Source organism: Amia ocellicauda, chromosome 6 (assembly GCF_036373705.1).
Source record: "Amia ocellicauda isolate fAmiCal2 chromosome 6, fAmiCal2.hap1, whole genome shotgun sequence".
NCBI classification, from domain to species: domain Eukaryota; kingdom Metazoa; phylum Chordata; class Actinopteri; order Amiiformes; family Amiidae; genus Amia; species Amia ocellicauda.
Genome location: NC_089855.1, coordinates 17,566,716 through 17,581,852, shown reverse-complemented (window position 1 = coordinate 17,581,852; position 15,137 = coordinate 17,566,716). Strand labels below are relative to the sequence as shown.

The 15,137-nt window shown below is 39.2% G+C and overlaps 1 protein-coding gene across 1 annotated transcript; it reads right to left on the bottom strand.

Moving 5' to 3' along the window:
• Window positions 1-249: 249 nt before the first annotated feature.
• On the bottom strand, window positions 250-14,439 carry lcp1 (lymphocyte cytosolic protein 1 (L-plastin)). Its single transcript, XM_066706422.1, has 16 exons — window positions 14,317-14,439; window positions 8,478-8,570; window positions 7,779-7,942; window positions 6,938-7,067; window positions 6,544-6,676; window positions 6,286-6,367; window positions 4,401-4,566; window positions 4,134-4,276; window positions 3,735-3,830; window positions 3,218-3,413; window positions 3,001-3,079; window positions 2,753-2,867; window positions 2,000-2,133; window positions 1,686-1,809; window positions 1,417-1,541; window positions 250-1,113 (listed from the first exon to the last, which is right to left on the bottom strand). Exons 2-16 carry the CDS (start codon window positions 8,542-8,544, stop codon window positions 981-983), a joined length of 1,887 nt encoding a protein of 628 aa, XP_066562519.1. The 5' UTR covers window positions 8,545-8,570; window positions 14,317-14,439; the 3' UTR covers window positions 250-980.
• Between the last annotated feature and the right edge of the window lie 698 nt (window positions 14,440-15,137).

Sequence of the window (15,137 nt, the reverse complement as noted above, 5' to 3'; positions counted from 1 at the left end):
GGCATAAAATATACTGGGAATAACGATAAGAATTTCTAGTCAATAATATGAATTGTATATGCTAATCAGTTTAATTTATAAGATTAAAGGGCAGTTATTTAAAGTGAGAAATGTATATTAAGTCTTATAGGAAGCAAATAAACTTTTTCTCTGTCACCAAGATACGCTGTAATATGATCACCACACATGCTTAAAAAACAAACAAATAAAAAAAACAAAGCAAAGACGACACAGTTTTGATAAAAACAATTCAACAGCACTTGATGTATTTTTATTAAAAGCTGGCAACAGTTCTGCTGTGACAATATCAGGAATGCTGCAAAATAAAACTAAGAATGTTTTTTTTCTTTTTCTATGTATTGTAAAAGAAGGCACTCTCAGTTCTAATACAGCATTATAGTTATGATCTTTCACTTGATTAATTTGCTTGATAATCCTTTCTGGTTAATGTGAACGTAGTATTCATGGAAAATGTCTTTTATGAAATGCACCATTGGTCTCCAAAGTATTAAACATATTTCTGCTTTCTGTCAAAGATTCCAGTGGATTTTAATGTTCAGCTATGTCTTAATGATACCTTAACGATATTATAAGGATTTTTGAAGTGCACATGACAAAGACCAAAATAAACACATTTCCATAGATTTAATATGCTGCTAATTTCAAATAATAAAAACAATATTACTTTTTTCAACCACAAAGCACTGTGTAATCACAACAAGCGTTGACTGTATTTTATAGAAACTCTTAAATGAGCAAACTGACAACACCTTTAAAACAAAAATGTATATCAGTGCTCCAGACTTGGTGAGAGAGTGAGGTGTGAGTGAGAGGGTGTGCATGTGTGTGTTTGTGTTCACTAGATTCTTAGGCGTGATTGTTATTCACTGATCACCCCATGGAGTGTGAGCCAGTCAGGGGAGTGTGAGCCAGGTGCCGAGGGTGCAGGTGTGAGCCGGGACAGTGTGCTGCTGGACTCATCACGCCCTCTTCATTCCACGGGCCATGAGGCAAGCGAACACCGTCATCACCATCTTGGGTTTCACCTCCACCAGGTCCTCAGGCAGGGCGTACACTCGGGCACCGATCTTTCTTGCCATAGAAATGGCATATCTAAAAATAAATCACAGATGTAAGGGGGATTATTTATGTCTAGAGCAGAAGTAAAATAATAATTATAATAATATTAAAATTATTCAAGAATTAAGCAAATGGATTTTTGGGGTATTCAGTGACAAGACTAAAGAGACTATCTGGAACACATGGCATGGTATAGGCTTCACTCAATCAAACATCAAGTTAATCTTAATTCACACAGCACTATTTTAGCATAACCGATAATACGTGACTTGTGCCTTGTTCCCCCAATGACCCCCAATGCTCAGAAATGACCCTTCAGTGTGTAAATCCACATACTTGGCATTGTTGAGTTTCTCTTCCTCAGTCAGATCCTCTGTCTTCAACAGATCATATCTGATTGAGCCAGGCTGGATGGCATCAATCAGGTCCAGGACTGGCATACTGCTGCTTATCTGCCCATCCTGGGAAAAAGAAACAAATCATGCTGTTCACCCCACATCTGTGTGCAGAATCACATTCAGCAAATTATATAATATACATTTGAGTTGAAATAACACGTCTTTTGTAATGTAAAGTCTGAGCTGTTTGGGTGGTGCACTTCTTACCTTGAAGCCTGAAATTTTGCTGCTCTTTCCAGCTTCTGACAGTGTGGTGTTGACCCAGGTCACAATGGTGTCATCATTAACTTTACGACCATCGCCAATATCTTCTAGGATCTGCAGAGTGTACCTTAGGGAAGATTTAAATCCATGCATTAAGTACACTGAGAGGTAGGTGCTGTAACATCATAAAAGGTCTTTCTTTGGGTTGTAATATACCAATTCAGTAAATTATTTGTGTTCGCAATAACTGTGAGTTCTATTGGCTCAGCAGTTACATTTCTGTTCTTAATATTATTATTTTGTTTTGCTGACATTACCTCCTCATGAGCTGCCAGAGTAAAGCCAGGGTTAGCGTGCGGTTTCCGGAATTCAAGTCATGTCCAGCAATTCCTACCAGAGAAAACTTGGCCTCGTTCTTTCCCAGGTCTACTGCATAATTGCAGTTCTCCAGCTTGGAATCAGAATATAGGAAAAGAGCACCTATTAGATTTACTACTGTAACATAATGGATTTTCACATGAGGTATATTGAACTGTTTATCAATAAAGTACTATTAGTTGTGGTTCAAGGTTATACATTTGCAAATCTCAAGTGACTGCCCCAGGTGACCACCTTTCCTATTTACAGCTTATTTTACAGTTAAAGTTCATAGTTTCTAACCAAATAGCTTTACAAAATAATCTTGTGGCACAAATGTCTTCACCAGCCAATTCAGCAGGAATATAAAGTGTGTCTGATACAGAGGAATGGGATGATGTTCTGCACTCACAAGATGCAGAGGGGTTAGGAGATCGAAATCAAAACTTTGACCCACCCACTAATAGAAAAATACAGAACTGTACTCAGTTGTGGCTTCATTTTTAGTAAGATGCCACTTTCTTCTAATCATAAATATAACCGCTATGATGTACAGGTGTGTAGTTTGCTATTAGTGGGTGGGTCAAAGTTTTGATTTAATCCAGCCCCTAGATGGATTTAATGAACTTCAATGCCTATTTATTAATCTTTCTATTATGTGTTCTTCTGTGCCACAGCTTGGCATTTCTCTTGTCTAGAATGGCTTGTCTCACCTTCTTCATGTTGCCACCAAGCTTGGGGTAAGGGGGTTTGTTCACTCGGCTCCAGTCAACTGGAACTTTAATTTTCTCATATAGCTGGAAGATGACGATTGCATCTGCCAGATCCCTAAAAACACAGCACTGATGTCACTCAAATGTACAGAACAACATGCAGCACACAGATGGCCACATCAGGCTCAGATAACATCTCTATCAAATTGCTTACGAGTAAATTTAGAGGGATCATTGTATATTCTCACCCATAGAGATGATTGACACGTGGATTGACACCCAGTGAATTAATCCAGTTCCTGAAGGTCCTTTCTTCCCTGGTCTCACCTTTTGAGGTCATAGCATTGATATGTTGATGGCATTGAAAAAAACAAACAAATCATGCCTTTTTCTAAAACAGCATTAACAGCAAATTTCGCATAGTTATCTTCTGGGGAAATATCATAAGGAAGGTGTAGCACTCACCCTCAAGTGCACTCCAGTCAATGTCCTGGTTCTCTGGCTTTTGCAGGGCAGGGTACCTGTTGAACAGGTTGGCAATGAAAGCCAGGTTCAGTTTTGGGTTTCCACGGACGACATCGTTAGCTGTGACAAACTGCCGGCAGCCCAGACGGTCGGCCTGCTCCAGCATGCACTCCGCTCGCTTTATATCCTCCTTTTCCTGAGGGAAAGGAAAGTCACAAGGTGATCTGACATCTTATTTAATAGTTTATTAAGATTAACAGATAAGCAGACATGATTTGGCAGATATGTGTTCAAATTCATAGAAACCAATCCACATCAAACATTTTACACTGTACAATGACTTCTTTACATTTAGAGAGTATTTTAAAATATATATTCGGCATCTCCATTGCAAGTTACAAAATATCCTAGTCTATAATTTCTGAGTAATCCATCCTGATGGAATCAGAAGCTGGTGGCAGTCTCTGTTGGGTGGAATATTATTTGAAACACATTTACTCAGACCAGGTAGACTTACTCTTAACCCTGTCATGTCAATGGCGATTGGGGGGATTTCCTCATTATCTCCCTTGGGTGCAACCTCGTTGAGCAGGTTGTAGTAGGCCTTGGAGTCCTTCAGAGAGTAAGAGAAAGATAAATTAGCAGTTGTGCAGAAGTGCTGGCTGTTGAATGTGTAAATGTATAAAATAATGCTTGCAAGTATGATAAAAAAACAGCAGTTTTTTTAGATTATACAGTTATAACTTTGTGCACTGATGATAGTGATAGATTTTAATATATACTGTAAACGTGAGTAAAGGTGCCAATGGCGATCTGTAGAGAGGGTTGAAGAATCCTGAGACAAAAACGGCAGAAAGTGTGTTTCGAGTTTTCTTTACATGAATGTAAATCCCTGTGGACGCGTGGCAGTGCTGACCTTGATGTCGGAGCTGAAGTTGTTGATCTTGGGGCAGCCTGCATTCTCCAGGTGGTAATTGGCCCAGCGCAGCAGCAACTCCTCCGGAGAGAGCTTCATCAGATCCTCCAGACTCTCCCCATCGCGCAGCAGGGCGATCAGTGCTGCGCACACACACAGTGACAAACATTTAGGATGTCATGACCCTCAACTAAGGTTGGTCATTTTGACCCATTCATCACATTAACCACTGTAAAATAGTCTAAAACATTCATGGTGTATGTTTACCCTCATTCCTGCTGATCTCGATGTCTGCAAACAGCCCGATCTTGATGACCTGCCACAGCAGACCCAGCACCAAGTGGGGCTTCCCCTCCTTCAGATCCTCAGCTCCAATATTTACCACATGGCATCCAATGGCAGAGGCAGAATTCAGAGCCAGGTTCAGATTTTCCTGATAAGACAGTACAGCAGACTCCTTCAGACAGTACACTTATGCATAGGGTGTATGTTCTTCTGAATCGGGTGCTAAGGTCTTTGAACTACTAGATGTTGTAAAGCTGTGTTGTATGAATTTCTAATGCATTGGCCACTACCTCCTGACTATCACTATGTCGATTACCAAAAATGTGATCTTTTTGAGTAACTAAGGGCATTACATGAAATAAATAAAAGGTACCTAGACATTAGTCTGGGAAAATGTAATCTTTGCACTAAGAGAAAATAAGAAAATCAATTGCTTTTTACGAAATGCATACATTGAAGTACAGCATCAATTCAGGGATCAAGTCAGGGAGTTTGTAGGCATATAGTCAGGTGTCTGATTAAACAATTATACCAAACAGGTGCTAATGATTATCAATTCAATATGTAGGTTGAAACACAATCATTAACTAAAACAGAAACAGCTGTGTAAGAGGAATAAAACTGGGTGAGGAACAGCCAAACTCAGCTAATAAGGTGAGGTTGCTGAAGACAGTTTACTGTCAAAAGTCATACACCATGACAAGACTGAGCACAGCAACAAGACACAAGGTAGTTATACTGCATCAGCAAGGTCTCTCTCAGGCAGACAGGGGTTTCCAGATGTGCTGTCTGAGGTCTTTTGAAGAAGAACAAAGAAACGGGCAACGCTGAGGACCGTAGACGCAGTGGTCGGCCAAGGAAAATTACTGCAGCAGATGAAAGACACATCATGCTTCGCAATCGGAAGATGTCCAGCAGTGCCATCAGCTCAGAATTGGCAGAAAACAGTGGGACCCTGGTACACCCATCTACTGTCCGGAGACGTCTGGTCAGAAGTGGCCTTCATGGAAGACTTGTGGCCAGAAAGCCATACCTCTGATGTGGCAACAAGGCCAAGCGACTCAACTATGCACGAAAACACAGGAACTGGGGTGCAGAAAAATGGCAGCAGGTGCTCTGGACTGAAGAGTCAAAATTTGAAATATTTGGTTGTAGCAGAAGGCAGTTTGTTCGCCGAAGGGCTGGAGAGCGGTACACGAATGAGTGTCTGCAGGCAACAGTGCAGCATGGTGGAGGTTCATTGCAAGTTTGGGGCTGCATTTCTGCAAATGGAGTTGGGGATTTGGTCAGAATGAATGGTCTCCTCAATGCTGAGAAGTACAGGCAGATACTTACCCATCATGCAATACAATCAGGGAGGCATCTGATTGGCCCCAAATTTATTCTGCAGCATGATAATGACCCCAAACATACAGTGACAGTCATTAACAACTATCTTCAGCGTCAAGAAGAACAAGGAGTCCTGGAAGTGATGGTATGGCTCCACAGAGCCCTGATCTCAACATCATTTAGTCTGTCTGGGATTACATGAAGAGAGAGAAGCAACTGAGGCTGCCTAAATCCACAGAAGAACTGTGCTTAGTTCTCAAAGATGTTTGGGCCATCCTACCTGCCGAGTTCCTTCAAAAACTGTGTGCAAGTGTACCTAGAAGAATTGATGCTGTTTTGAAGGGTGGTCACACCAAATATGGATCTGATGTAGATTTGTCTTCTGTTCACTCACTTTGCATTTAGTTAATTGATAACTATAATCTATTAACATGTCTATTTTGGAAAGCATTCTTACTTCACAGCATTTTTTCACACCTGCCTAAAACCTTTGCACAGTACTGTACATAGAATAATATTAATCTCATGCATCCATTACCTGTATGGTGAAAGGTGTGAGCTTCTTTTTGTTGATGGTTCTCTCATCAATGGTGTCAGGAACGGAAAGATTGATCATCTTACTGGAAAATAAAGGAAAAGGTGAAGTCATGTAAATGTTTGTGTTATTAACTTTGTCATGATGGCCCAATAAAGGAACTGAGTCTTTATGTTTTAGGAGCTCTTGCAGTGACAGACATTGTGTCTCCTGTGCTCCGTGTGCAACATTGCTATGAAACCAGGTACTGGTAACACATACCAAAGAACAAGGCCATCGCCAACAGCTCTGAACAGGTCATCTGTATTGGGGTCCATGGGGAGAACGTGCTTACAGTCAGGATCATTTTCCAAGGCCTTGTTTACCCAGTTAACAAAGGCGTACTTTTCCTCCTCTGGAGATACAAAAAGGTGTAAATGATGCAGGTTGACTTATTAAGGTGATTTTGTTTTCTTTTTTCTGTAGAACAATCAGCTGGTCACAAAGATATGGCCAATTGTTATTATTATTTTTCATTTAGGCATACATTTGGAGCATTAGCTGCAGTTTACTGGGAGTTAGAGAAAAGAGGGTACATTTCACAATGGAGAAAATAGCTTGTTAGCTTCTAATGTCAGTCTATAAAAGACTGAAATGGAAAGCGACACACACATACCTGAGTAAGAGTGCTGTGTCCCTGCACTGGACTGCTCTGATGTCCCACCAATGGCACAGATCCCCTCCTTCTTATTGATTGCCTTCCTGAATGTCTTTGCAACTTCTGTGCTTTTAAGACTGTGTACCATCTGTGAAGAGGGAATGTATGCTTTCATATCATTTAAGCACAGAGAGTACTTTCATACACTCTGTAATCCCATACTCTTTGTGGTTTGAAAAAAGAGGAATTTAGAAAATATATTCTCATAATAAATCACAGATAGATCAGATGTATCGAAATGTTTGAAATGGTTCTGAAGACTCCAGGGATGGAGGCAGTATTAAGATGTAATTCGATGAATCTCTAGAAGCCCCTAGAGGACACAGTATCATGTGGAACCATATGCCCCAGGCATCCAATGCTCATGCCATCAATGTGGTTGAATACTATGAGCTTGATTGCAACTATATAATAACACTTCCTACTTTGTGTTGTTATTCACCCACAGGTATAACTTTAGGGTTTGAAAGGAAATTTACAAAAACTCCTGAATTACTCATCAATTAAAAGGACAGACGGGAAATTCATGTTTGCTTTTTAAAATAACTCATAGACTGCATGCCACTCTTTAGTATAGCAACTGTAGCAACAATGTCGTAACTGATGTAGATTTCAAAGGCTTTTAGTTTTTACAGAACTATGGTCAAAGCTGTTATCATTATTGTTTTGTCTCCCTGGCCTCCATCTTGTCAGCACCTCCTGAAATGGTCTCTCCCTTCACAAGATTTGGGAACCTGTCAGCCCACTCTGATGACCTCTGTCCAGTGCTGCTCCAATTAAATAAAAAGAATGGACTCACATTTGTAAACTCATCGAAGCTGATCTTGCCATCTTTATTCAAGTCTCCAGTGCACATGAGGTTTTGGGTGAGCTCTCTGATTTTGTAGCCAGGCAGCTGCAGATTGGCGGCTTTGAAGACGTCAGTGAGCTCGTTGGCGCTGATAAATCCGTTGCCGTCCACATCTGGAAAAAGGGTATGTCAGAGCCGAACAAAATATATGAAAATACCCAGAGTTCACAGACATCCTGACAAAACATGATGAAATCTAAAATATCGGGGGGCAGCCCTAAGCCTCAACACTTCCTCTGAAAGCAACAGCTGAAAAGACTTACTTACAATTGGCAATATTCTCGACTGACACACAAAGAGGGTACCTGATCTGGGGTGCACCAACCGTGAATCAGTGCACTGGTTTAAAAAAGAAAGTATAAAAAGAAACCAAACTTTTTATGATGGCTACTCATGATGTCTATAGTGCTAGTTAGTTGCAAATGAGTTTGTAACACAGACCTAATAGAATAAACTTGAAAAGAAGCTTCAGCAATTTTTCTCTTGATTTGATCATATACACACATATAAACCCCTGAACAAACAAACAGATAAAGGGATGCTTTGGATGATATCCTTGCAGTGAGCAGCACAGGGGTTATCCACTGTTATGCTAGTAGTTGTAGTGACGGGGTAGGGGAGAAGCCTGCGATGTATTCAGTGTCTCACCAATCTTTGAAAAAGCTTCTCTGAGCTCCTCCATTTCGTCATGGGAGATTTGGGCAGGTGCAGCCATCTTGTTATGTGTTCACCAACCGAGACCTGAAATCACATCAAATCCTTTTTAAGCAAAAAAAATTATATTTGGATGCAATTCTGCAAAAAATATTCTCCCCCCAACCTAGTGGAAAAACTACAGAAATTGAATATAATATTTTTCAAATATACATCCCTTCTGAAATTTGGTTCCTTAATTATTTTTTTTAATTATATTTCTTAGCATACATCCTAATCCAGGGAAATTTACAGTTGTTTCAATATATGCCATTATTTTTTACATACAATTATCCATGAGTTTTTAGCTGATAAGGTAAAGTACCTTTCTCAAGGGTACAACAACAATGCTGCCCAGTCCTTAAACCATAAAATAACAACAGTATTTTTAACCTAGAAACTTCCTTCAGTAAGAAAATAATGAGTTGCTGACTTTAAAACAGTAATGTTCTGTATTTCATGAGATATGGTCATAAGTTCCCCTTGAGTTTCATTTTGAAACTTCCCCTAAGGTACAACTTCTGCTTCAGCACTGTTCATTTGCAACCGTCTAAGAGCCGCTAGAAATAACTTCAATTGTTTTTGTGTCTACAGTGAGGGAAAAAAGTATTTGATCCCCGGCTGATTTTGTACGTTTGCCCACTGACAAAGAAATGATCAGTCTATAATTTTAATGGTAGGTGTATTTTAACAGTGAGACAGAATAACAACGAAAAAATTCAGAAAAACGCATCTCAATAAAGTCCCACTCCTCTTTGCAGATCCTCTCCAAGTCATTAAGGTTTCGAGGCTGATGTTTGGCAACTCGAACCTTCAGCTCCATCCACAGATTTTCTATGGGATTAAGGTCTGGAGACTGGCTAGGCCACTCCAGGACCTTAATGTGCTTCTTCTTGAGCCACTCCTTTGTTGCCTCGTCCATCGTCCCTTTGATGCGGTGCAGTTGTCCTGTCCCCTTAGCAGAAAAACACCCCCAAAGCATAATGTTTCCACCTCCATGTTTGACGGTGGGGATGGTGTTCTTGGGGTCATTCCTCCTCCTCCAAACACGGCGAGTTGAGTTGATGCCAAAAAGCTCGATTTTGGTCTCATCTGACCACAACACTTTCACCCAGTTCTCCTCTGAATCATTCAGATGTTCATTGGTAAACTTCAGACGGGCCTGTACATGTGCTTTCTTGAGCAGGGGGACCTTGCAGGCGCTGCAGGATTTCAGTCCTTCACGGCATAGTGTGTTACCAATTGTTTTCTTGGTGACTATGGTCCCAGCTGCCTTGAGATCATTAACAAGATCCTCCCGTGTAGTTCTGGGCTGATTCCTCACCGTTCTCATGATCATTGAAACTCCACGAGGTGAGATCTTGCATGGAGCCCCAGACCGAGGGAGACTGACAGTTATTTTGTGTTTCTTCCATTTGTGAATAATCGCACCAACTGTTGTCACCTTCTCACCAAGCTGCTTGGCGATGGTCTTGTAGTCCATTCCAGCCTTGTGTAGGTCTACAATCTTGTCCCTGACATCCTTGGACAGCTCTTTGGTCTTGGCCATGGTGGAGAGTTTGGAATCTGATTGATTGATTGCTTCTGTGGACAGGTGTCTTTTATACAGGTAACGAGCTGAGATTAGGAGCACTCCCTTTAAGAGAGTGCTCCTAATCTCAGCTCGTTACCTGTATAAAAGACACCTGGGAGCCAGAAATCTTGCTGATTGATAGGGGATCAAATACTTATTTCCCTCATTAACATGCAAATCAATTTATAACTTTTTTGAAATGTGTTTTTCTGTATTTTTTTGTTGTTATTCTGTCTCTCACTGTTAAAATACACCTACCATTAAAATTATAGACTGATCATTTCTTTGTCAGTGGGCAAACGTACAAAATCAGCAGGGGATCAAATACTTTTTTCCCTCACTGTATATGATCAAACTCATCTACCTGCCTGTGACACCCATTCTAACCTACACCATGCATTTATGCTAATTTCCTTCAGTGGCAAAAGGGAACATGTAATATTTCATCTGGCACTACTTCAATATTATTAGATGTTGCAATCAAAATGTATTACCTGTTACTCTCATAAACACAGGTGCTTCACAGCAGAACTGAGATGATTTAATCACCCTTAATCCACCTTTTTAATTTGGTGTACTGTTGCTGCTTCATACAATCTATACCGCTTTGGAGGCACGTGCTGTTGCACTGATGAAGATTCAGTTGACAGGAAGTGATCACATCACAGGAAGCGGCCATTTTAAACTGAACTGCATAGCACTACCCATGTGGAATGTGCTTAACCACAAAAAAAATAAAAAAAAAAAAAAAAAAAAAAAAATATATATATATATATATATATATATATATATATATATATATATACAAAATGAGAATAAGTCTTCCTACACAAAATCAAGATATCTTTCCAGTCAATATATCACACATTTCTACTTTACTGTTTGGACCTGACCTCTGAAAACACAAAAGCTGTGAAGCGTAAGGCATCTTCATGTCATTTGTGCAGTCAGACCCTGGTGTGGATTCAAACTGCCATTTCAGGCACACTTCCGAAAACCTAATTCGCACTGCCCCTTCAGTGACAAGCCTGCTATGTTACAAGACGTAGCACCACAGGGTTGCAACACTCTGATGATGTCACTGTAACAGACTCAGTCCTGTTACATTAAAGCAAGTCTTTACCTATTTATATTTAGACAGTTATGGAAGTATTTGCGATTCACATGCATATTGATTCTGATGCGGTATTGATGATTATGCCTATTCATCAAACTTCCTATTTGTTATTTGTATTTGTCAAGTGGCACACAAAAAGGTTCCTTGACATCCAAACAACAATATAACCCCAACTCCGGTGTAGGGTACATCTCAGCTTCAGAAATTAACATTCACTGTAATAAAAGCATCGACATCACTCAAATAAACTGGTCTTGAGACAAGTACACACTACAAAAGAGGAAAATATGTCACATATTCTGAGAATAGATGGCAATGGTATATGTTTGTGATTGCAAACCCTGGTCCCGAAGAACCATAATCCTGCAGAACCCTCTTCTAAATCATCAATCACACATGGTCATTTTGGATAATTAAGATCAATAATCTATTCAATAAGGAAGTTAATGGTTTGGATAAAACAAAAATCAGATGACACTGTGGTTTTCCAAGACCAGGGTTGGTCATCCCGGGTATGACTTGAGATGTTTTTAAGATCAATTACTGCAAGGAATGGCCATCACTGTTAATTAAACTACATGAAACTAAAAGAGAGAACTGTTTTATAAGAAAGATATGTTGTACTCAAAAGTTAGTTCTGGTCTTCCCCCTAAATTCTCAGTATTCTGTCAGAGAAAAATCCCAGACTCTTTTTCTGCAATAAACAGGAGTACATCTATACTCTATGGTACTTTCCCAATTAAATGCCTACCCAAACAAATTGATGAAAAATAATCATCATCAAAAAACAATCATAATATCCAAATATGTAGATTCAGTAATGATCATAGTTCCATTATTTGGCAAGGTAGTAAACACTATTCATTCTAAGATTACATTGTTAGCCCTTTAGAGAGGAAACCAAGGAATGTACACTTAACTAGACTCACTGCTCCGAGTGAAAGGAGGCTGTTCATACAGTGGTTGCTCTGTTAGGCAATAAACAATTAGGGACAGTTCCAATTCATTCCTAATATTTTACTTTATTAGGTAAATGCCATCAAAGGCTTTATTTAGTAATACTGTGTCCAAAGAACTGATAGCAGAAGTGATACTTGTAAGATCCCTTTTAGTGAATGTGTATGTTAACAGAGCCAACAACCTGTAACAACTCTAGACCCTAACTATTATTATCTGCTATCAAACGATATCTATAACTGTCATTTCCTGGGTAAAAAATAAAATGCTGTTCTGTGTGACATGTAGTATAAAAATGTGTATATTATTATTTTGTTAAGCAATCAATAGTCAATAGTATTTATCAGTCTCCACATTAGTCCAATACTACACCGGTTCCAACCTAGAGAAAAGCATTTCGGACCTTAGCTAGTAAGTACAAGCACAAAAAAATTCCATGGCATAGGTTTTCCATAGTCTATGTTGCCAGACATGAAAAGTTGTGATACTGACACACTGCCTGTGTTGCAACACTGATCAATATCTGTGATGCTTGGCTTTTGTATGTTCATCGTCTTCAGGTATAACGCAGTGTGAGAATATCGTAGTGGCTTCCTGGATTCTGTTAATGTTACATTTGCTAATGGGCGAAAAACAAATCTTTAAATCTTAAAAAAGGGTCACCTCTTGTATGTAAAATATCAAAGTGTCACCGGGACTGGGTCTGTTTTATGTTTTTTGTTTTGAGATTAATTCAGAATCTTCCCTCCGACTTCCTCATGGTGTCATACCTAAAATGGGTTAGGGCGTTGTCCTCCCATTAGTTCCTAAATATCTCTTGAAATAAGCTGAGGAAAGATGGCTTTGTGCTCCACTTCTGTTGTATGGAATTTATCATCTATTTATTTCACATCTGTTTTATTGCTTTCAAATCTTTTAGTATTTTCTACACTAATTTGTGTGAGATCTGACAGAGGTTTAGTTACAACAGACACACTCATAAGGTGAATTCCAGCCATCCATCCATCCATTTTCTACACTGCTTATCCTGGAGATGTTTGCAGTATAAGGTGAATTATTGTTATTAAATCAATTAAAAACAAAACCAGAAAAACTATTATTTTACTAGATTCCATTTGGTTTTAGAGCTCAGAGAAGCAATTTTGAAATATGAATTTACACCTACTGTAAACTGTCCTGTACAAGAATGCGTGCTAATTTCAAGGCATGCAGTCTACTTGCAAATATAAAATCTGCAAATGAAATCAATGTTTGCATGAATGGACTACAGCCTTTATTTTGCTTTTAACTGGCTATTCCTGTAAATAAGGAAAATCACATTCCTTTATATTAAGACCTGTTATCACACCTGAGCTTTAAATTGGCAGCACGATCGTTGTCTGTTATCCACAATGCTAATTGCATACATTAAAGAAGGGCACTTTATTTTAGAACACATTCAATTAAAACAGCATATCTTAAAGGAATATATCTGGATTCTTTGGCTGATTAGAACAATCAAATCAGAGTCTGAGTGAAAGTATTTTAAATGAAATATGTAATTAAATATTTTTGCTTATATGAACTCCAAAAACATTGCAGTACAATAGCCATAGAGCACAGTAAAATGTACACTATATACCTTGCTTTTAAAAAAATGCAGTATAACTATAATAGGAAAGCACCAATACACATTTTTACACTCAGAAACTCATCCCACGTTCTGTCGCCATAACTGGAGCCACGAAATCTTTGCAAATGCATTTAAACTCCAAAGTAAGTAAGCACCACAGCCGTACCACACCAACTCAATTAAAAAATAAACAGTTACAATCTTCTGGTAAGTTACAGTCTGAACAATTTAGAAATCCACCCAAAAAGCATTGCTGCTAAGAGATGCATATGTTAGATGTTCTACAGATGCCTTTAGGACAAGGACAGAAATCAGTCGGCATGCATATCAGCCATTTGGCTGTTTCACAGCTAGACCGCAGTCTTCCTGTTGAGCTCTGTGCAGAAGTTTCAGCATTCAACTGACAGTTGAGCTTACAGTTAACCTGTGCTTTATCTAACTCCTGGCAGGGCAGAGAACAGCACAACCCAAAGCACTGATCCAAATGCCACAACCCAGCTGGAGTGAGGAAAGAAGCAATAAGCTCAAAATTTACCTTGTTAAAATGGATCTGGACTGCTCTTGTGTGATTTGCACAGGGCTGAAAGTCTCTGTGTCCCTCTCAGTGTGACAGGCAGGACCGCCAGTAGAAGTAAACGCAACAAGTGATATATTCAAAGTAAGAAGGAAGGAAGTGACACATCAATTGCCGAGAGAAAGATTTTTTGTCTTTATAAGGCAATATGGTGGCAGTAAGCGCATTTTGACAAGCTTTGCATTCATGCTTTCTCATACCTGTGAAATACTTTTTTATACTTTTGTTAGCTTGGGACAAACATAAGTCCAGCATAAGTGGAAGTGCTTTGAAGCACACACAGTGTTGATATACATGAGGATAAATTAATGATATTAAAGAGGTCTTAATGAGCACATATGTGTGTCAAGGAGGGTCATCTTTTTCAGGAAGCACCTTCCTCGCTGGTACAAATGGTAAAATTGTTCAATTATCCATCCATCCATCCATCCATCCATCCATCCATTTTTGAAACCGCTTATCCTGGTGAGGGTCGCGGGAATTGTTCAGTTATATCAGTGTTAATTAAATCCTATCATAGGACAGAGTTCTTTAATGATTTACATCAGAACGGACTAAATCAAGGGATACATGTAAAAACCCATCCACTTGAATGAATGTAGTGTCATGACCATGATCTAATACATACTACACATCGTAAACAATTCTTTGAATGTGGGTATAATCAGCTTATAGACACAGTAGATAGGAATTAACAACATGCATTTACAATCAGACTTTTCAAGTTCATGGTTTGGGTCACCTTCAAGTGACTTTGACATACATCTATGTGAGATATCATG

What these genes read in the sequence shown, in the direction of transcription:
- lcp1 (XM_066706422.1), bottom strand. Translation starts at nt 8,544, where the DNA reads ATGGCTGCACCTGCCCAAATCTCCCATGACGAAATGGAGGAGCTCAGA. An exon ending in CTCTGGCAGCTCATGAGGAG is followed by an intron (nt 1,810 to 1,999) that starts GTAATGTCAGCA and finishes ATCTTCCCTAAG; the next exon opens with GTACACTCTGCAGATCCTAG. An exon ending in GAGAAACTCAACAATGCCAA is followed by an intron (nt 1,114 to 1,416) that starts GTATGTGGATTT and finishes ATTTATTTTTAG; the next exon opens with ATATGCCATTTCTATGGCAA.